At 41.5% G+C, this 22,633-nt stretch overlaps 1 protein-coding gene across 3 annotated transcripts; it reads left to right on the forward strand.

The window, feature by feature from the left end:
* Nucleotides 1–1,360: 1,360 nt before the first annotated feature.
* Nucleotides 1,361–16,974, forward strand: mfsd12a (major facilitator superfamily domain containing 12a). 3 transcript variants are annotated; one of them, XM_079488700.1, is made up of 12 exons: nt 1,361–1,582; nt 1,950–2,159; nt 9,439–9,558; nt 11,195–11,405; nt 11,638–11,767; nt 12,093–12,323; nt 13,764–13,856; nt 14,012–14,104; nt 14,272–14,442; nt 15,582–15,676; nt 15,790–15,920; nt 16,089–16,974. In XM_079488700.1, the coding sequence occupies exons 2-12, from the start codon at nt 2,012–2,014 to the stop codon at nt 16,172–16,174; spliced, it is 1,509 nt and encodes a 502-aa protein (XP_079344826.1). In that variant the 5' UTR covers nt 1,361–1,582; nt 1,950–2,011; the 3' UTR covers nt 16,175–16,974. The 3 variants fall into 3 exon arrangements, 2 of the variants coding, with proteins under 2 accessions (XP_079344826.1, XP_079344825.1); XR_013788383.1 differs by having other exon boundaries at nt 1,361–2,159; nt 15,797–15,920; XM_079488699.1 differs by having other exon boundaries at nt 1,361–2,159.
* Nucleotides 16,975–22,633: the final 5,659 nt, after the last annotated feature.

Raw genomic sequence — 22,633 nt, forward strand, 5'->3', positions numbered from 1 at the left:
TGGCTCGGAGACCCCCCTGAGGGTGGAGGCCCGTTTCAATTGAAACTAGTGAAACCCAGCAAAGGCCTCCTATGTAGACATGTTATGAGCTATCCTATCTGTCAAGAAATTCCTTGCTTGCAGGTGATTATTTTTCTAAGTGATGGAGTTTGTAAGTGATAATTGTATATCACTTGGCCCTGTGTACCACCTGTTTTGAATTTGCACATAATGCAGCAGGCTCAGGAGGTTGCTTTACTGAAAGCGAGTGCTTCCAAACTACAACACGTTAAGAAAAATAATCACCTGCAAGGAATTTCTTGAGGGAAAGTAGCTCATAACATGTCTACAGTGGATTTTTATGAAACAAACACTTTGCAGAAAGATAATTCAAGCTTTTCGTACAGCTGCAATGTTGGTGTCGTTAAATACATTCAGATAGGACTTTTCTGTTTGGATGTATGGGCTGTCAATGGCAAATTGCGGCTAGTTGCCAGGCACCCTGCCATTAACGTAATGGCAAGATGGCCGCGGTCTGCATAAGGTCTATTCTTAGTATTAATAATACATACAATTTATTTAGCACTTTTCAAGATACTCAAAGTCGCTTTACATAGCAGAAAAATAAAAACAATTTAATTAGAAAAGTAAACTAGTTAAAAGATTCAAATGGTTTACTAGAACTAAACTAGAAACCAAAGGTAGAGAAACAAAAAGTGTGTGTGGGGGATAAATGATGTAGGAAAAGCAAGTCTGAAAAGGTGGGTTTTGAGTGCTTTTGAATGTTTCGAAGGTGGGGGCACCCGGGGCAGTATTCTAGTCATAGTTATAGATTATGGGCGCGTTCGGAAATACCGCACCGGAGCGCACTCGCCTATTAGTTTGCATTGCACAGTGGGCTCAGTGCGCTACTTCCGAACGCGCCCATTGCATAGTTTTATTGCAGATGTGGAACATTCCGGGCGGAGTCACGTGAGGGCAGGGACCCAGCAGGCCACTGTTATTGGTCTTTTTTATTGGGTCGTCTCCCCACGTCATCTTTGATCTTCTAGATCCCATAGGCCGGAGGATACTGGTGCCCGATTTTATTTTATTATTTATTATATCTACGTCAACGTCACTTAACTTGCACAATTATTATAGCCTACAATTAAAAATAACTTTACTACATTAACAAATGATCTACAAAGACAATATCCAGTTCCACTGTACAAAGTGGATCACTTTACATAAAGGAGGGGTGAATGCGCGTCACCCGGCTGCCTGACAACCACTAGCCAATAATGGCTTCACTCCAGCCAGGCTATGGGATGGAGAGATTCCTTTAGAATCTGTTTCCCATGATGTTTCCGCTGTTATTTAACGTTAAATAACAAAATGTATGACACAGACCAGATCAGTTAATGATGGGTCTTTTTGACGTTGACGACTTCTCATCGCACTGCATCACTGTCATTCACGGGCATTTGCATTGGTCGATGACTCGATGGCGATGCTGGGGAAATTGTGGAAAATAGCAAGTCTGCCCTCAATTTTCATTAACACGCAGAATGGACAGCATGAACACGTTCCTCACTTCGTTACGTTTACGTTCGATTTCCAGGTGATGTAAAAAGACTGACCTAACAATGTAACGCACATTTACTGTGCTTATACTTTCACCAGTGCAGTTTCTGTTGTTATTGCTCCAAATGCTCCTGCTGGCCCCGACTTTTCTTCCTCTATCATCACCTGACTTCAAGGAGGGATCTGACTCATCAAATTTAACACACGAGACGAGACGAATGACTTGTCAGTTGTCACATCGCAGGGACACACATGACACATGATGGCACTTAACACCGGTTAAGTCATCGTACGATTAAAAAAAAAATGATCTAAAGGCGACAGATACAGGAACATGTAAATTAAGGAACAGAAACTTCTAATTTTACTCTGTGTTGTCATTAACATATGACATTTTGGACCAGGGTCTGTCGGTCCCAAGTGACAGTCTGACAGACAGTGTTGTCCCAGAGACCCAGACCACACGATGTCTGATCCAGAGAGGTCCCTGAGCTTCTGCAGACGGCTCTGCTATGCGGTGGGACACTTTCTGAACGACCTGTGTGCCTCTATGTGGTTCACATACCTGCTGGTATTCTACCACTCAGTACTGGGATTAACGAATGAATATGCGGGTAAGTTTACATTGTAAAATACGTTTGTGCAATAGTGTACACCAGTGGTTGTGGTTCCCAAAGCCAGGGGTCGCATTCGCATAGCCAGGGGGTCCACTGTCCGCTAGCTCTGGTCCATAGCTCTAATGCGTTTCATGAAATGCATTAGAGCTATGGACCAGAGCTAGGGGTCCGCAAAATAATTCTGATTATTATTATTATTATTATTATTTTGCCAGTTAATTATGGTAGGCTATGTGTGATATGTGAGTTTACCATAATCACAGCTAGTAATCCTTAACCACATTCCATCATTCAAGGGCCTTTGGATAGAAATGAAACAGACTCCACTCAATCTCAATTCCTAAATTTGAGCAAGAATCGTGCAGTACAAGTTGGATGTCCAATTCATTTTAGTTACTCTTATGTTTTTGCTATAGAGAGACTTAGAGAGGTTTGTCTAAAATACAAATGATTTCGGTCTTGCAGATTTGTATGATTTCCAGCCTAAATTTGTCATTATAACAGTTCTTGGTTTGAACACCTTCTGTAAGATGGTACCATACAGCATAAAGCTCAGAGAGAGAGAAGTCTGGCTGATTTTACTTTACCGAATATATTTCATATCAGATAATTAGAAAAACAGATTTAAGAGTCTTAAAGCCCCACTAGCGGTAACAAGACAACTCACCCCTTTTGCCACTTTTGGTGAGCACCCCGAACGTCCGGACAACTCACCAGGGGTGAGATGTCTTCACTTTCGGGGGTGAGATGTCTTCACTTTCGGCCACTTTCGGGGTGAGTTGTCTTCACTTTCGGGGTGAGTTGTCTGACTGAATATGTAGCCTTTGAGCTCTTTTATATACTTTACTGAACTAATGGTGACATAGTTCCTATTGTATATTGAAGTAGTCTATTTTCAGAACTTTACAACAACAACAACAATTTCTACAATAATATATAAGTATAATTAAGTCAAGGCATGATAGCACAGTCACAATATAGGCTACAGATGTAAATATATTTATGACACAGTAAAATGTCGAAAATGAGTGCTATTCCCCTTTAAGTATGTCAAGGTCAAATTCATACATTTAATAAACCTTACAAATACAAACATTATTGTTTGTAGGCTACCCAGTAGCCTACCCATATGATTAGATGAATGTGCAACATTGTTTCCATCTTCCAAGCAAATTCCTGCCAAAATGGAGATCTTAAATTGTTGAAAATGTCTTTAAACCTCTGATTCCACTCATTTCCTTGTATAATCTGAATGATTTATCCCATTTATCCTATATATAATCTAGATTCATTCAACCTTATCTTCCTGAATTAAAGTGTGTGTGTGTGTGTGTGTGTGTGGCTGAATGGTTATATAAGGTCACTTGTAATTTCTCACATGCTAATGTATAACTAGCCCTAGAATGGCTCTGTTGTTACATACAGTATATGCAGTATTTCACATACAGAGCTATAGAACGGTCGCGGTTACTTTCATGTCGGACGTTTACTGGGCGGCCTTAATGTGATAAATGCTCTGTTTGTACTCACCCATTAAATAATTCCAAAGACGTGGAGTGAAATATGGTCCTCTAGTTTTTTATCCATGTGAAAGTTCTGGTACAAAACGTGTATTTAGTCAATTATTTCCACTTTTTCAAGAGATGCACACGGACGTCTTTCTCTCCGGGCGAGGGGGGACTGGAATGATCGATGAACTGATTTTAGACGTCATCACCAATTGACAAGGGAAACACAAAAGTTTGGGTCACACAATTGGCAGGTGCCTTGCGATATGTGCTGGGTAATTAATCACACCACCTGCCAATTGTGTGACCCAAACTTTTGTGTTTCCCTTGTCAATTGGTGATGACGTCTAAAATCAGTTCATCGATCATTCCAGTCCCCCCTCGCCCGGAGAGAAAGACGTCCGTGTGCATCTCTTGAAAAAGTGGAAATAATTGACTAAATACATGTTTTGTACCAGAACCTTCACATGGATAAAAAACTAGAGGACCATATTTCACTCCACGTCTTTGGAATTATTTAATGGGTGAGTACAAACAGAGCATTTATCACATTAAGGCCGCCCAGTTAACGTCCGACATGAAAGTAACCGCGACCGTTCTATGCCTATGATACATGAAAATGTACGAAGTTAATTAAATGATCACAGGCATTCTAGGTCTAATTAGTCTAGTGGGAAGAGGGGGGTATCATGCACCCCCCGGAAATATACTTCTAATCAGTGTTTTCTTATTGGAAAAAATGTGCTGAAAATGATGAGCTATGATAAAAAGTTGTCAAAATGTCCCACCTACCTCAAAACCCCCTTTTTGGTATATGGCTCAGGCGAAATTGTGTAAAGGCAAATATTAATTCACTAAAAATACATAAATAGACATGGAAGTCTGAAATTTGTCATGGAGTATCCTGACACATAGGGGTAAGTATAAGAATAGGATTTGGGGGGTTGCTACCATTATAGTTTTAAATATGACCTACATTATCCCCAGAAAAACTAAAAAAGATGCTGTCCGCTTGACTAATAATAACAAAGATGGTTATTTTCCAACACATTATGGTGACAATCACTGCCTCACTTGTATATAGAAAACTTCCCATATCCCTAAGCTTCAATTTAAGCCCAAGATAACCTTTCTATCTTGAAAATTACTCTTTCTGTAGCCAAAACTCTGAACTATACCTCAAATCGGTGAAAATTGTATATTCAGTCAGTATCAGCTAAACATTTGGAATGAATGAATGAATAACTGAGTTTGAACTGACTCCACATTATGGAATATTTCTTACTTGAATAAGCTATGTTAAAAAGTTGGCAAAGTGTCCAATCTACCATTTTTATGCAAATGAGTGTCACCATTATCAAAACAATCAATGTTTACTATATCTCAGCCAATATTGCACTTAAATGAACAAATACGTTGTCTAGACCTATGTTTTGATGGTCAAGGATCTCAGTTAAACTATTCTTAAAGTGACCACATGTGCCCGTGGCATGCTGGTGTACAAATCAGTGCTGCCATTACAATAAAGTCACATTTATACCAAGTAAGAGATACCAATATTGCATATAACTTTACAAATAAGGTATCTAGACAGGTGCTGTGTTTTTATGGTAGCTTTATAATTTAGAATATATATACTGTAGCATAACATCACACACAAAAAACATCCTCAGTATGAACAATAGTAGGCGGCAGTATACACACTATAGAATGGCCTGCAATATGCAGTACAAAATACAAACAGTCACACAATCCTGTAACAGTATTCCATCATATACACACTCAAAGGCAAAAATGTAAGCAACAGTGACCACCCTATACACTAGCCTGCACCATAAAGAACAAAATGCACAGTCACATTAATTAGTCATCGTGTTAGAACTCGTCAGAGTCTTCTTCGTCTTCTTGTCCATGGTCTCCAATGACAAGGAGTCAAGGAGATCAAAGGTTGGTAGGACTGGATCGCAGGACCACACTGGATTCAAAAACCCTTCGATTTTCAACCATCCCTGCCCTTCATAAGGTTTTGGTTTTTCCACAATTGCTTCATCAGCTCGCTTGTATAAGGCAACACGGTAGTTCTCTTCAGAGCAGAGTAGCATGGAGGAAGACGAGCCAGGTCAACTTTAGATTTAAGAAGTGAGTTTGTCATTTGCCCCCACCATTGTCCGCAGAAACTTTGCACGGGTGAAGTCCACTGGGGCAGCAGTGGCTCAGGGGTAGAGTGGCCGGATGGTAACCGTAAGGTTGCCAGTTCAAACCCGGGCTCCCCCAGAGTTAGTGTCGAAGTGTCCTTGAGCAAGACACTGAACCCCTAATTGCTCCTGATGTGCTGGTTGGTGCCTTGCATGGTTTCCGCCGCCATCGGTGTGAATGTGTTTGAATGGGTGAATGTAATGCACAATCTATGTAAAGCGCCTTGGATAAAGGCGCTATATAAATGCACCATTTACCATACTGAAGACTCGCAACTCTGTCCATACAGCAGACAGATGAATTGCTGCAACTATACTAATTAAGGATCTGTTCCATATAGACCGATTCAGAAACGGGTCTCAAGGTCACAGGCAACGTATTTCCTGTGTACGGAGACGACATATCTGCGGTGTAAACAGTCGGCTCTTCTACTACATTGAATGGATAGAGTGACCAATAGAGTGCTCAAACGTTAATCTTTTACCTGCTTTTTAATAACACTAACTTTACAAAGATGCCCAGAACATCAGGATGAACCTGTAGTGTATGGCTGCTTCAACAGTGGTGGCAACGTTCAACTTTGGAGAGAAATACGTTGCCTGCGACCCGTTTCTGAATCGGTCTATAGTGTAGCACAAGGCACATTTCAAGGACCCCCAGTCCCCCATAACCCTTACGGGTCCATTTGGTTCCATTTTGTACGTTCAGAATTGCACACCAGTAAGATATCAACAGCTCAGTGGCCTTGTAGTCAGAGCGTTCGCCCTGAGACTGGGAATTCGGGGTTCGATCCCCGGCCGGGTCATACCAAAGACTCAGTCGGTAAGTCGGACATATCCCTGCTACATACTAGCGTCATGTCCAGGGGGTGTACTTGTACATCAAGCTGCCTCATACTACAGAAACAGGAGATAGGCTTCTGCCCTATGGGCCTCATGGCTACACAAGGCTTACTTACAGGTCAATTTGGTTCCATTTTCTACACTCTAGAGTTACACACCCGTAAGAAGCTCTGGATATCATCAACAGCTCAGTGGCCTTGTAGTTAGAGCGTCCGCCCTGAGACTGGATGGTCAGGGGTTCGATCCCCAGCCGGGGAATACCAAAGGGTTGGATTGGGGTAAGTCCTTGCGACATACTAGTCATGCCAGGGAGTGTACTTGTTAGGCTCCTGCCCTATGGGCCATATGGCTTGGCTAGGCTCAGAATATATGCTATTTAAATTGTGAGTCTTCAGTGAAAGAGTGTTGGGGGCAGATGACAAAGTTGACCTTGCTCGCCTTGTGACACTTTGGAGTGCTCACCACTGTACATGCTACTCTGCTCTGAAGAGAGCCACCGTTGCCTTATACAAGCGAGCTGATGAAGCTATGGTGGAAAAACCAAAACCCTATGATGAAGGACAGGGATGGTTGAAAACCAAATCGTTTTTGAATCCAGTGTGTCCTGTGGTGCAGTCCAACCTCACTGCTTGATCTCCTTGACACTGGAAAGCATGGACAAGAAGCCGACGAGATAGAGGAATTGATTTCATCGGCACTGATTTTCACACCAGCATGCCGCGGGCACATGTGGTCACTTTAAGAATAGTTTCACTGAGATCCTCGACCCTCAAAACATAGGTCTAGACATTTTAAGTGCAGTATTGTCTGAGCTATAGTGAAAATCGATTATTTTGATAATGGAAGCACTCATTTGCATAGAAATTGTAGAACTTGTAGAACTTTTTAACATAGCTTATTCAAGTAAGAAATATTCCATGATGTGGAGTCAGTTCAAACTCAGTCATTCATTAATTTATTCCAAATGTATAGCTGATACTGACTGAATATACAATTTTCACCGATTTGAGGTATAATTCAGAGTTTTGGCTACAGAAAGAGTAATTTTCAAGATAGAAAGGTTATCTCGGGCTCAAATTGAAGCTTAGGGATATGGGAAGTTTTCTATATACAAGTGAGGCAGTGATTATCACCATAATGTGTTGGAAAATAACCATCTTTGTTATTATTAGTCAAGCGGACAGCATCTTTTTTAGTTTTTCTGGGGATAATGTAGGTCATATTTAAACTATAATGGTAGCAACCCCCCAAATCCTATTCATCTACTTACCCCTATGTGTCAGGATACTCCATGACACATTTCAGACTTCCATGTCTATTTATGTAATTTTAGTGAATTCATATTTGCCTTTACACAATTTCGCCAGAGCCATATACCAAAAAGGGGGTTTTGAGGTAGGTGGGACATTTTGACAACTTTTTATCATAGCTCATCATTTTCAGCACATTTTTTCCAATAAGAAAACACTGATTAGAAGTATATTTCCGGGGGGTGCATGATACCCCCCTCTTCCCACTGTACTAAATGTATAACTAGCAGTAGCCATATCATCATCGTTGTTGGGGGGGGGGGGGGGGGGGGGGGGGGGTCAATATTGCTTTGCTATTCAGATGTAATTCAGTCAGTATAAGTAGGCCTATTAGAACTGTGACTGATTGATCATGCGTCCGTTGGGAGTGCAGTCTAATTAGCAACTTTGTACAGCCGTGAGACTCTGCCTTTGAAGCGCAAACATTATCCACAAACGACCCCCTCCCCCTCAATGCTGCATAGAGAGAGAGACGCTCTACTCCTTACTTACAAGTGTTTCACCGGATTTTACTGTTAAATAAATAAATAATTAGCTGTGACTGCGCACGTCTGTAGGAACCGATAGTTAGATCCGAAATTGCATTAGGCCTACTGTAATGGGTGCCACGGAAAGTACAGACAACTCACCCCGCAATGTCAGAAAGTGAAGACAACTCACCGGGGTGAGTTGTCTGGACTTTCGGGGTGAGCTGTCCGTACTTTCTCGCCCAACTCGCCCCAGCGGAAAGTACAGACAACTCACCCCGACATGTCAGAAAGTGAAGACAACTCACCGGGGTGAGTTGTCCAGTATTCCCACTAGCAGCCCCTAGAGGCTGTGTTGTTCACTAAAAGCATGAATCTTTCTTTTACAGCTGAAAGTGTGACCTCAGTCACTGACCTGGGAATGTAAACGGATCTGCACAGCATTAACTTCCTTTGGGATTTAGGGCACTGTACTTCTGCTTAGACCGGATGCTCTCTCTTCCTGTGGGTTTGAGGTTAGGTTTAGGCATAGTTTTTGTGAAGATAAAGTTTAGGGTTTAGGCGCAACCTGGTCAACACATCAATGAAAGGGGGAGTTCCCTGCTTAGACACTTACTGTAGCAGTTCTTGTCCACCCTACAGCAAATGTATAATGTTATTTATAGTCCTTCACCTAGGGAAACATTGCATTTTATTCACCAATCACCCCATATAGTGTGTGTTTGTCCCAAAACTCAATATGCATTGTACTAAAATAGTAACAGACTGTGTGGCTTACACTAACATGCTGCTATAGCTCTCCATCCAACAATTTCTACCTGCGTTCCTGTACAAGAGGGAGTCATACACTATTCATTGTCAGGCAGATAATTGTACTTTCATGTGTATGGATGATTAAACATGTAAGATATACATGAATTGTTTTAATTTGGAAATGTCTCTCTGTGGTGCAGGTGTGCTGTTACTAGTTGGCCAAATAGCTGATGGCATCTGCACCCCTCTCATTGGATATGAGTCAGACAATACCCCAGGCTGTGGAAATTACGGCAAGAGGAAGACATGGCACCTAGTGGGTAAGTCTGATTGATGTCTTTCTTGACTGACTAGACAATCCATCATGTGTATGTTCAATTCATTAACATTAACAAGAGGCACACGTTAGTGAATGAGTCTGTCATGTCATAAATGACAAGATGCATTTAATCCAAGGCTTTTCTGTTTTTAAAGCCCTAGAAGTCCATGACAGTGACCATGACATTGTCTTTAACTATATGCATGCAGTAGTTTTAGTAAAAGTATTTGCCATTGTTCTGTAATTTGGTCAGTGGTTATCTGGTATTTATTTGTTTTGTTTTGTTTGTTTATTTATTTATTTTTACAAGAGTTGAGTCATGCAAAGTAACACATGACATGACACATCTATATGCCATAGTTAAACATCTATTATTGCCAGTGTTGGGCATTGTTACTTTCTAAAGTAACGTCGTTAGGTTACTGGATTTGTGCTATAAAAATAATCCCATTACTTTACAAGATTACCTTCTGAGAAAAGTAACTCATTGGATTATTTTTGCGTTATTTCTGCGTTAACGACATTTAAACCCATGCACCTCGAGATAAAAAAGGGAAGAAAAAAACTGCAGCCTACCAGTGAGAATGAATACTTCCACAGCCTTACTAAAGGATAAAGTATCCGTCTTCTCCCAATCTTTGTCAATTTTTGTCAGCACACGTGTTGACAATGGAATGTAAACAAGAGCTGTGTGTCTGCTGTGTCACACCAAAAGTGGTGACCTATTGAATCCTGTACATTAGAATAATTATGCAATCACCACAGATTGCAAAGCATAATGTGTAACAAGCTGCGACACGGTGCATGCCTGTCACTTCTCCTTGACACAGAGAGAGAGGCTCAGAGAGCTCATTCATTCAGGAAACAGCACAAAATGTGTCAGATGGATTATTTTTCCTTTGTGGCAACTGGCAACAGAAAGGGAAATATAGGTCTTAAATGTAACTAGTAACAGCGTTGTTTTTGGAAAAGGTAACCGATTACTTTATTTGCAAACTAACTCGTTAGGTTACTCCGTTACCTAAAAAGTAGTCTTGTTATATAACGCCGTTATTTTTAACGGCGTTACACCAACACTGATCATTGCACATACTGTATAAGTTATAACAGTATCATTACATACTGTACACTGCCATGAACAAGAAGGCCTTCGCAGTGGCTGCCCCCTCACTGTGGAACTCACTCCCAGCTCACATCAGAGCTGCCCCCACCTTCGAAACGTTCAAAAGCTGTTTTTATTATTTTGTTGTATAAAGCAACTTTGAGTACCTTGAAGTGTGTGTGTGTGTGTGTGTGTGTGTGTGTGTGTGTGTGTGTGTGTGTGTGTGTGTGTGTGTGTGTGTGTGTGTGTGTGTGTGTGTGTGTGTGTGTGTGTGTGTGTGTGTGTGTGTGTGTGTGTGTGTGTGTGTGTGTGGTATTTTTGGACGAGACACTGATTCTGATATACATTTTAGCCAATTCTTTTTTTAGCTTTATTTTATATTGAGAATGTAAACTAGAGAGAGGAAGCTGAACATGCAATGCTTCTGCTGACATTTGAATGCATTTTCAACCAAAATAATTACTTATTTTTTGTCTATTTACACGCACACATGTTTGTATGTGTGTGTGTGTGTGTGTGTGTGTTTCCAATTCAGGGACGGTGAGCGTGATACTTTCCTTTGCCTTCGTCTTCAACCAGTGTGTTGGCTGTAGCTCTCTGACCCCTCAGAGTGTCAGAGCAATCTACTTCATTCCATTCATCATCATATTCCAGTTTGGCTGGGCTGCTACTCAGATCTCACACCTGTCTCTCATACCAGAGCTGGTCACCTGTAAACACGCTAAAGTAGAGCTCACTGCTTACAGGTATACCCTAATTGTGTGTGTGTGTGTGTGTGTGTGTGTGTGTGTGTGTGTGTGTGTGTGTGTGTGTGTGTGTGTGTGTGTGTGTGTGTGTGTGTGTGTGTGTGTGTGTGTGTGTGTGTGTGTGTGTGTGTGTGTGTGTGTGTGTGTGTGTGTGTGTGTGGCTACGTTGATCTAATGTGTTGTAGTTACATTTGTAACGTGTCTGTTGTGTGTGTGTGTGTCTGTGCTGCAGATATGCCTTCACAGTGGTGGCCAACATTGCGGTATATGCTATAGCCTACCTGCTCTTCCACGTCCAGGCTGGAAAGGATGACCCATCCGTCGGCGACGCCCTCGGACCACAAGACATCCCTGTCTTCAGGGTGAGCGGTGGGACCAGCTTTTGTTAGTTAACTGTTATTAAGATCGTTGTCACTGTGGAACTTAGTTTCAACATGCTGTTGTTGCTAGGAGATGTGTGACACCCATGCCAACATGGGTGCTGTTTACGCCAAACAGCTTTTTCTCTGATAGTTTGTCATTCCAGTTACAAACTAGTTCATATTATTATTATGTTATTGTTCATGTTCACACATTGAAACCAACCACCTCTATTGCATATTCACTCTCAAGAGCAGCTGAAGTTTGGTTGGACTCATCTCTTTATTTGTGTACAAATGTAAACTAACTAGACTTTCTGTTCTGTAGAACCTGGCGCTGATTGTGTTGGGTATTGGATCTCTCTTCTCTCTCGTCTTCCACCTGGGAACAAAAGAAACCGCTCTCGCAGCAGGAGGAGGAGAGGAGGGGAGGAGAACAGAGGTGGAGGAGGAGGGAGAGGGAGAGCGGAAGCCTCTCCTTCCTCGCTCCCAGCCTCCTCCAATACAGTCATCTCTTCTTCAGTGGAAATGTTGGCTCAAACAGCCTGCATTCTACCAGGTAGGGTCCAGCACCACCAAAGGGTAATTCTGGTGATTTTTTTTAGACCCATCTATAATTTGCCTCTTACACTGTCATAAAAAATTGCAATGCCAATCAAAAAGGTGTCCATTTGGTCAGTGCAAAGGCATGAGAAGTGAAAGTGCTCACAGCGAAAAACAGCAGTCTTTGAAACATCTATTTATTCCAACATTTATTTATTCCATAACAATAATATTAATGATAATAACACACACTTTTCTAAATACTCAGTGAAAGAATGTCATAATGGATAAGATGACAGACATCCTTTTATTTGCAATGGTGAATAATGGAAATAAAAATCCGGCGACCCAAGGATCAATTAATAGATAAAAATAAATTATATCTATTTTGTAATGCTAATTAGAAAGGACTGTAAATATATACCTTCAATAACCCAGCAGGGAGACCAAATACCGTGCTGTATTTACCTTAAAAATGAGTGAATAGCCCTTTAAATCTGATTGACAGTCACTGTACCGTAAAAAGTAGAAAGACCTTAAAAAATTAATTTGGAGACAGACAAAATAAAGTTCTGAGAGGACTTTAAGGTTTTAACTGTAATTTTTAGTAGGTAAAAAAGTCAATTTACATAGAGAATGTGCTACATGGTTCAGATAATAATAATATATAATTGAATAGAGTATTCAATTGTTCCAATATGGATCCGAACTGACCTAACTCTTCACAGTATGTTACTGGTATTAATAGTGCATCTGACGTCAGTTCTTGATAAAATGTTATCCGCAATATCCCACGGTGGTGCTGGTTGTCGAGCACTCATTGGACCAGCACATGGATGATGAGACTGGTATCATTGATGTCGCCTCAAGCCGGGAGAGCGTGGACGCTGGCGTTGCCAGGCAACCTGTTGATAACTTTCCCTGTACTGTGAACTCTTAACAGAGAAATGCCCGGCTATCTACTTTCTCACTGGGCATCAAGGTCAAATACATGTAGTCTCAAATCAAAATAGGCCTCTCAGTATGCGAGTTAACTTGACTGGGGACAGACAGTATGGAGACCGAATAAGGAGTCAACAAGATATAAGATATTAAATCTGAATGTGGTGTCAGGAAATCCATAATATAAATATGATAAAATAATACAGGCAGTAGGCTATGAGTAAAATGATGATAAAAGGGCAAGATGACAAAATATGACCTATATGGAACTCGGTCTGGGCCAAAGTTCTATCTGTTGAACAACAGAATATGATGGCCAACTTGACATGACGTGTAAACAACATATCAGAATTTATCTAACAGTGAATATAGCTCCTGTTATGAGTATTATGTCCATATGATCTGGCATGTTTGTGATGTCACATTGTCTTTATGGCACATTTTGAAAGCGTTTGTGTTTTTCAATAAAACAAAACATTTGGACAGATTAATCCATGAAACTCTGTCTCCGTAGGTGGCGTGTCTCTACATGTCTACTAGACTAATAGTCAACCTGTCCCAGACCTATATCGCAATGTATCTCATCAACACACTGGGACTACCCAAGGTAACCTACACACTATGTAACTCATCAACACACTGGGACTAACCTACACACAAACAGTTTGAGATAGTGATATTGAATAATTTGTTGGTGTTCAACATGCTACATGTGTATGTTCTGTCTAATGGCTCTCTCCCTTTGTCTCTTTCTTCCAACAGAAGTTCATTGCAACTATTCCATTGGTGATGTACCTCAGTGGCTTTGTTTCCTCCTTCATCATGAAACCTGTCAGTAAACTCATTGGAAAATGTGTGAGTATTTAATAATAAATAAGAGGAAAAAATACAGTATATTGGAAAGGTGCTTAAGTTTATATGGCTATTACGCTCCTGTGTAAAATGACAAAATCTTAAAAGGACAAAATAAGGAAATAAAATGCTATTAATATTGTTTTTTTGTGGTGTTTTGTCTGGTTTAGATGACCTACTTTGTGGGATTGGTGTTGATCCTAGCCTTCTCCTACTGGGTGTTGGTAGAGGACAAGATGGGCCTGCAGGTGTATGGGGCCGCTGTCTTACTGGGGGCGGGGTCAGCCATCATCTTAGTTATGTCATTGGCCATGACAGCTGACCTCATCGCTGATCAGACGGTATGTTGGTATGGTGTGTGTGTCTAGGATGGGAGGGGAACTTGTATGTTGGAAGTGCACGTAAAGGATACACAAACCGGCATAGACCATCTGCTCGGGGGCAGACTTATATGCCTCAAACCCAGCGGTGTAACAAGACATGAGTAGGCCCTGATGTGGGGTGGTCACCGGGGGCCACCCCCTGAACATTAATATGATGAAACTATTGGCTCTACATGTCATGTTTTACATTCCAAACATTAGTCCGTTATAGTAGATATGGACGGTGTAGCATATTCTTTTTAAAGAGCATCTGTGTGGTATATGCACGTTAGGGCATTAAGCAACTAGTAAATCCACTAGTCGACCTTGTTGGTACTAGTTGACTAGTTGATAAGAAAAAAAAGTTTATTTTTATTTTTATTTTTTTTCCCGATTTGGTAGGCCTCAAGATCAGGTAGATTATAGTTATAGTCACCATGTACAAATATTTATTTCCCAAAAAAAATATATATATTTTTTTTTATTTTTTACATAATAGGTAGTTAAACAACTAGTCGACTAGTCGACTAGTAAACTAGTCAACTAGTAAAAAAGTGAATGCCCTAATGCACGTTTGTATTTTTCCATATCATCTTGTGTTATCTAGATGATCCTTTGTTGTCATAAGAAGTGCATTATACAGCTACATCATGCTCTGAACATGAAGAGATCATTTGGTAAACATATCTTACCATTGGTTCTACACAGTGGTGTTACAAGGCATCAGAGGACTTATAATATGCCATGCACGCGTCAGAATAGAGGGTATGTGCATGACATCATCATACCGGAAGTTATGCGGCAAAAAGCTGCATTCTGGCCTTAGCACATACATCCAAACAGAAAAGTCCTATCTGATTTCATTGAACAACGTTAAATTCACTTTGCCACCTACTTTGCCACTCACTTTATGCATGTGCATAGCCTCTATTAATTCAATTGCATACTAATGTATGCTAGAAGTTTGATTAACATCGCTGGGCTTGAGTTTTCGTTTGATCTTCGATATCTTTGCTGATATCAACGCAAAGCCTAGAAAAGTTGACATTCTATGAAAAGTTGACATTCTATAATGTATAATTCTCTATTTGTGCTTTGGTTTCTGTCTTGCCATCCAGCAAAGTGGGGCCTTTGTCTACGGAGCGATGAGTTTCACAGATAAGGTTGCTAATGGAGTAGCTGTGATGATCATCCAGGCCTTACATCCCTGCCAGTCAGTATCTACGCACGCACGCACGCACGCACGCACGCACGCACTCACGCACGCACGCACGCACGCACGCACGCACGCACGCGCAATGTTTACAATAACCTTCTGCTGTCTAGTACACAGGTGTGCTGTCCAGACTGTGTGTGGTACTATCATTACGTCATGGTAGGAGTGACGGGGGGCGTGGCTGTCGCCGCAGTATTTTCTCTCTGCACCATCTTCATTTGGCCAATCAAGATCAGACTACGTGAGTTTACTTCAGTACAGCAGTCACAATGTTGGTGTTTGACTGTGTGTACATATTATTAATATCTCAAACTTCTCGTTCTTCGGTACCACGTGTTCCATCTCTCTGGATTGTGTGCATGTGTTTTGATATCATCATACCTTTCTTATTACTTATGTTTGTGTCCAGGTGGTCAGCCCAGGGTTTCAGGACATACTGAGAGTGAGGAGAATTCAGGGTCCAGCTCCTCTGATGAAGGAGGCAGAATCAACTGAAACCTCCTGACCCTATCACAAACCGACAACACAGCCTTTACCCAGAAAACCTCATGCTACACTAGACAGTGAGGGATCCTGCATCCTTTGCTTGGCTGGCACACTAAATATGGCTGCCCTGCACTTTTGATATTGTTGCTATGATATGGATATGAGTATAGAGTGATAGAGTATAGAGCTTGATTCTAACAAAATCAAAACAAACGTAGGGTTAATTCATGGAACAACTTTGGTGCTGAAGCTTAGCCAATCCTGTGCCTCTGTGGCATAACACTCATGAAGTCATGTGGTTTTGATTGTACTGCATGCTTTCACTGCTAGTTTACATGGTGTATAGACCAATGTGCTAGCACAACACACTAGAATAGACATTCCTGTTACAAATGTCATTGCCTGAATGGCATTCAGGCATTTGTAACACTTGACTGCTACAATTTCAGATGGATGTGATTTATTTATGTGGAAACGAGAAGTACCAAAACTGGAACAAGGAAGTGCTCCAGGTGCACAAGGAAGTGGTTTCTCTAACCAACTTAGATCTGCAAGCCACCCACTGAAAGTGAATCACAAACAGGTGTGTCTGTAATGTGTCAAAGCTTGGGGTGAACAGAGAGAAAGGTACACACTCACAGTAAAATCTTGAGTGTTGTTTAACTGGAAAAAGTGTAACCTCTCAGGATGTTGCTGGGCAGATTATTAGATATACAGACTGGTATACATGGACCAACAGCTGAGAACAGACTCTGAAATCTAGATATGTCAGATGATGACAATGATTACAGCTTCACGACAATGAAGAAGCATCAGGATATGCATTCATTCATCTCACCTCTGCACCTTAAGGGACTATACTAATAGAATATTAGTATGTAGTCATACGGTCTACAGCAGATGTAGCCTGACAACTTCAGTTGGTTGACTATGGAATTATTGAGTGTGTTGATTTGCTCACTATATTCTGGATAAGAGGTTGAATTTCAGGTAAATGCTTATTAAGGATGATTTTTTTTTTAAGAAAAACAGCTCAGGCACAACACTATTGTAAATAAAAAGAAGGAATATAAAGACATGGCAAGACAATGAACCATAAGGGCAATAAGTGGCTAAGGATGCCATACTTGAAGCAACAAGTAATGCTTGAATATCCTCAGCAAAGGGATGTTGGCTATTGACTTTCATATTAAAAGTTTCAATATGAGCAGTACAGGATATCTTAGGCCTACAGACGCCTGTGCCCACTGGTTTTCCATTCCATTTGTCATGTCATGTGAATCATGTCAACTCTACTAATAACTGAAAATGTATGATTGAACTAAGAGCACATTAAGTTGCTATGAAATACTTCTTAGAGGTTCTCGCTGTTTTGATCACATTATTTTAACCAATTACAATTGAATCAGTGGTGGTAAAAAGGGACTTTACTAGGGATGTTTTATTTATATTTTGAAATATAATGTGAATGATTTAAGGGCATCATAGTACTATGCTATGGGAACTGTATAGGAATTAGTCAGGCATTATGTGGCTTTACTATGAAGCCATAGTCTTGGGCAGTCACGTAATTTGAAACTGGATGTGACACTGTGAGGCAGGCATAAAGTTTGTCCATTTTCTCCAGCTGTCAAAAATCACTAGAACTACTTGAAATGCAGCTGATGAGAGGGTTGTCTTGCTCAAGCCAGGCTAAGGAACAGCACTGTGCTTTAAGTGCCTTATCAGTTACAACTTTGATCTTGAATGCCTCATCAGTGGTTTATGACCATTCAGAAGGACCTCATAACACAACATGGCCCCACACTCCCTATGGCTCTGGTTGCAAACTGCAAATAGTCTCATATAGTACTGTAGGCATGATTTACATAGGCGTTGGATTCTATTTAGTTTCAGGAATTCTTCATTATACAACGGATGTGTGGAAAAGGATTGACTTACTTTTCAGCAGAGCTCTGCTGTTAAAATTGTATTGTGTTAAACACACCTCAGAGTGCTATATGCAGTATATATTTGTATACTTTTGGTTTAGCTGTGGTGTCCATATGTGTTGTGTATGTTTAAACAAAGGGACTATTATTAAACATGTTTTAAAGGAGGAACCTGTTTTTTTTACAGGGGCCAGTTTCGATTTGCAAGTGCTCTTTGGGCACAAAATATATTTTCCAGATACATTGACCAATTTCTGTATATTTAGAAAAATCCATGTAAATGATGTGTTAGAAAATAGCTAAATAAAATGAGTACAAAATATGTTATGCCTCAAGAAGTTATTACTGTAGAAAATACTAGAATGAACTATAGTGAACATCGTAAGTAAAGTCTGAGCTAGGGTTGCCACCTTTGAGATCTTGAAATAAGGGACACTCTTTACGCCTGCCACAGCCTTGCGGCGCAGGCGTGTGTGGCAAGGCCGGCAATAAGTTGAAGCAATAAGTTGAAGTTTCCCTTCAACTTATTGTTTATGCTATCCACAACTTTTGAAGTAGAATTTTGTTTTCCAAATGAGCATAACAACATAAAGAGTTCTGATTGTGAATCCGAGTGGTTCTTTAAATGGGCACAATATTTAATTATATTGATTTATATTTATATTAGACTTTAAAACTCAACATTATTAAACAATCAACTATAATAGTCTACTGAAATAGCAGGCTAACCTATCCCCACATCAGCAGCCAAGATGTGGGCTATTGGGCAGGTATTAGAAATACTACTGACATGACATCTTGTAAAAACACAGATAAACTAGAAAAAGTGCCCATCTGGGCACAGGTCTCCACCAGGAGGATAGGACTGTGTGAAATGTTTGGCAAAATGTTTAGGAGTAATAAACATGTTTGCCTTTGATGGCAATTGGATGATTTGAGGCATTTTGTTCCAAAAATGTGTTTTGCAAAAATCAACCTGTTGGTGGCGCTATAACAGGCCAATGTGAAAAGGGTGGGATATATTCCTCAGCCTAGTAAGAAAATGTGTGAAAGATTTCACGTAAATTGCATGCTGCGTTCATGATTTGAGGCTTTTGTTCAAAACGGGGCAATCTTGCAAACTGTGAAAGCCAATTATAGCCAATTAGGATGGAATATGAAATATCGGACAGATCCGACTTGAGCACATGACCATAGAGATACTGTGTAACGATTTGTGAGATTTTTGGACAGAATCTGGAGGAGTAATATCAAACAATGTGTTTTCCAAAAGTCGGCCTCCTGGTGGCGCTATAAAAGGCAGATGCGGAAAATGCAGGTCAAAGGTTTGTCCTTGGCCTCTAGGGAGTGTGCATGCAACGTTTCACGCAGATCGGTGCAGTTTTAGGTAAAAAATTTGAAAAGCTGCCTCATGGTGGCGCTATAACAGGCCGTTCTGGAAAATGCGGGGCAGAGGTTCATCGTTGGCATCCAGGGAGTGTGTGTGCAAAGTTTGGCATCGACCGGGTTAACGGTGCTGGAGATTAGCTGGTAACAGACGGACGGAAGGACGGACACACACACACACGGACGGAGTGCAAAACATACTCTCTCCCCATGCCTTCGGCCTGGTGGAGACAATAAGATGATAAATAATATAAGGTCCCATACCGAATCGATCTCAGGAGATGTTTGTCAAATGTCAAATGGATTTCGCCCTTACTGGATGTTTGGGTCATGAAGAACTGAAAATGAACTGAACATGAAGAACACGAAAAGATGAAATGACCTATACCTAGGTTCCATCATGGAGTCAAATCTTTCCGGTGGGAGTGCAACAAACCATGTGCAACCCAGATTCGGCACAAACAAGGGTCTAAATTAATTCCGCTCCTATGCCACCAAAATGTGGAACGCCCTACCAACAGTCATTAAGACATGCAAATCCAGCTTGACTCCTTCAAAACTGCTCTCAAAGGGCAATTCGAAACTGGCCCCTGTAAAATCTGAATCCCCCACCCACCCCTTTTCCCCCTCACTGTATATGTTTCTTTTCCCTTTTTACCTCCTCTATGATTATTTGCTGTTGACTATAGTTGTGTATATTCGTACGTCTCTTAATGTTTTGATGAATTGGAAATGGTGGACCCTATCTATTATACATTTGAAAAGGTGTCCCCAAAGCCCGAACCACGAAAAGAAAGTCACCAGCTACTACGTCACTGACACGCTGCAACACGCTGCAACACACACTGCAACAACACACTAACACGTCACACACTTACCCTCCGCGTCGTTCGTTCCCTATCTCCTAATGTCGCGCCGCTCAGCCACACTCCACACCACCCGCGTAAAAATTGTCATCGCACTGCCACTAAAGCCGGCTCCCGTCCACACTCGCAAACAATATCAATATAAATAATAAACACAAACACGCCACAAGCACCGACACCCCCGCCTAATTTGTTGCCACGTCTATGAAAACAAGCCCAGACAAAATGCCATTCAACACGCTACTTACAACTCGCTTACAATTCGCGGACCTGGCAACACTGCATCCTGTTTTCCCATTGGCTACGGTTGCTACAACACGCATTTGCACTGCATCTTGGGAGCAACACAGCTTAATGTAGGGGTCACCGATTGCTGTGCTACATCCCCCTCATGTTCTCACCACCCCGTTCGGCTACACCACACACACTAACCTACACAATTCTCCACATGCAACACAGGGCCCTTATTGGCTAGCCCCCTCACATGGCGATCCCCACACCCGAGGCGCATATATGGATACGAACAACAACAGCAACACCACACGCACACGCGCGCGCTGCAACAACAAAAAGCTACGTACAGTGTGTGTGTGTGTGTGTGTGTGCGCGCGCGCGCGGGGGGGGGGATTTGGATCGCCGCGCGATGCAGCGCAAATTGCACTACACTACACAGGGCTCGACAGTGCGACTACGTACTCGCATTTGCGACTTCACATATCACCGTGCAAGTTGTACAATTCACTTTGTAGCACCGGTGCGACTACACAATCCGATCTTTAAAGCTAAACGTTGCGCAGTTTACATCCAAAAGAATGTGTCACTCTCTCGGTTCTGCACCGCTGCTGGAGAAGTATAGCACTGTCGAAGGCAGCGCAACTAATCCCCCCCCCCCCCCCCCCCCAGCGAGGGAGGAGAGAGAAGAGAGCGAGAGAGAGAGAGTGGCAGTGGCAGCCAGCAGCGATGTAACATGAGCCTGTGCATTTCACGCTTTTCACCCTATATAACTTCAACGCATAGGCAATCAAGTCAAGACCATTAATTAATGACTGCTGTGTAGGGGTGACGATTGCGTGATGCTTATATGTACAGGATTCTATAGGTCACCACTTTTGGTGTGACACACACACGGCTCCTGTCTCTGTTTACAATGCGTTGTCAAGATTTTGGAGAAGACTGATAGTTCATCCTTTAGTAATTAGGCTGTGGAAGTATTCACAATAGACTACTTTTGGATTTATTGAGATTGGCAATTTGGGGAAAGGAGGAGGAGGAGGTGATCAAGCTCCACAAGACCACATTGGTGGCTCAACGCTGCATTTATTTCCCTTTTTTTCCCTCTCGAGGGGGCATGGGATGATGTGACCCCCTCCAGCAGGCTAGGGAGCCCCGCTCAGGTTAGCGGAAAATGACCGCGGGGTGCGGGTTGCCAGGTTTTTTTATAAGTAAAGTATTCAAAACAAAACAAATTACATTCCAAAACATATATATATAATAATATATTTGAATTTACGTCATATTTTGCGGCATTTTGACCTACTTTCTCTGTTCATTGTCAATGGCAAATATTGACACATGTGGGGACTAAAGCTGTATATAGGATAGGAGGGCCCTCACACACATGATTTCATAACTTTTCATCGTGCTCCTAAAATAATTTGCGTGCTACTTGGAAAAATGCTAAGCGTCGAGCCCTGCTCACACACACTACAACACGCTTAAAACTCGCGCACCTGGCAACACTGCATCCTTTTTTCCCATTGGCTATGTTGTTAATTTGTTGCCACGTCTATGAAAACAAGCACAGAAAAAATCTACACCTGGCGTGGAACAAACGGGACGAACCAAGGCGCATATATGGATCACAACAACACCAACAACACTACACGCACACGCGCGCACGCGCTGCAACACAAAACAGCTGCATACAACGCGTGTCACTGTGGACTTCTGTACCTGTGGACTTCTGTATCGCAACGCGGGGCAACGCAACTCTGGGATGAGCGGGCCGAAGGCCCGCGAAATTCTAGTTGTAAACAAGTGTAATGCTTTATGGTGTCGTCCACTCACTGTTAACAGTTTTTGTATTGAGTTGTACTTGAAATGTACTGTAATTCTGCAAACTGTTAATAAATCAATCAATCAATCAAACTGACACTACTGTAATGTTTGGTTCTTCTGTGATCTTATACAGTATATAAGTAATGTTAGTCCCCATGCGGCACAGAAAACATACACCAATATAGTTTAGGCCAGTGGTTCCCAAACTCTTTCATGTCAAGGACTAA

The sequence above is a fragment of the Electrona antarctica genome (assembly GCF_951216825.1).
Source record: "Electrona antarctica genome assembly, chromosome: 19".
Lineage (NCBI taxonomy): Eukaryota > Metazoa > Chordata > Actinopteri > Myctophiformes > Myctophidae > Electrona > Electrona antarctica.

What these genes read in the sequence shown, in the direction of transcription:
- mfsd12a (XM_079488699.1), top strand. Translation starts at nt 2,012, where the DNA reads ATGTCTGATCCAGAGAGGTCCCTGAGCTTCTGCAGACGGCTCTGCTAT. An exon ending in ACACACTGGGACTACCCAAG is followed by an intron (nt 13,857 to 14,011) that starts GTAACCTACACA and finishes TTCTTCCAACAG; the next exon opens with AAGTTCATTGCAACTATTCC. An exon ending in CAGGCCTTACATCCCTGCCA is followed by an intron (nt 15,677 to 15,789) that starts GTCAGTATCTAC and finishes TCTGCTGTCTAG; the next exon opens with TACACAGGTGTGCTGTCCAG.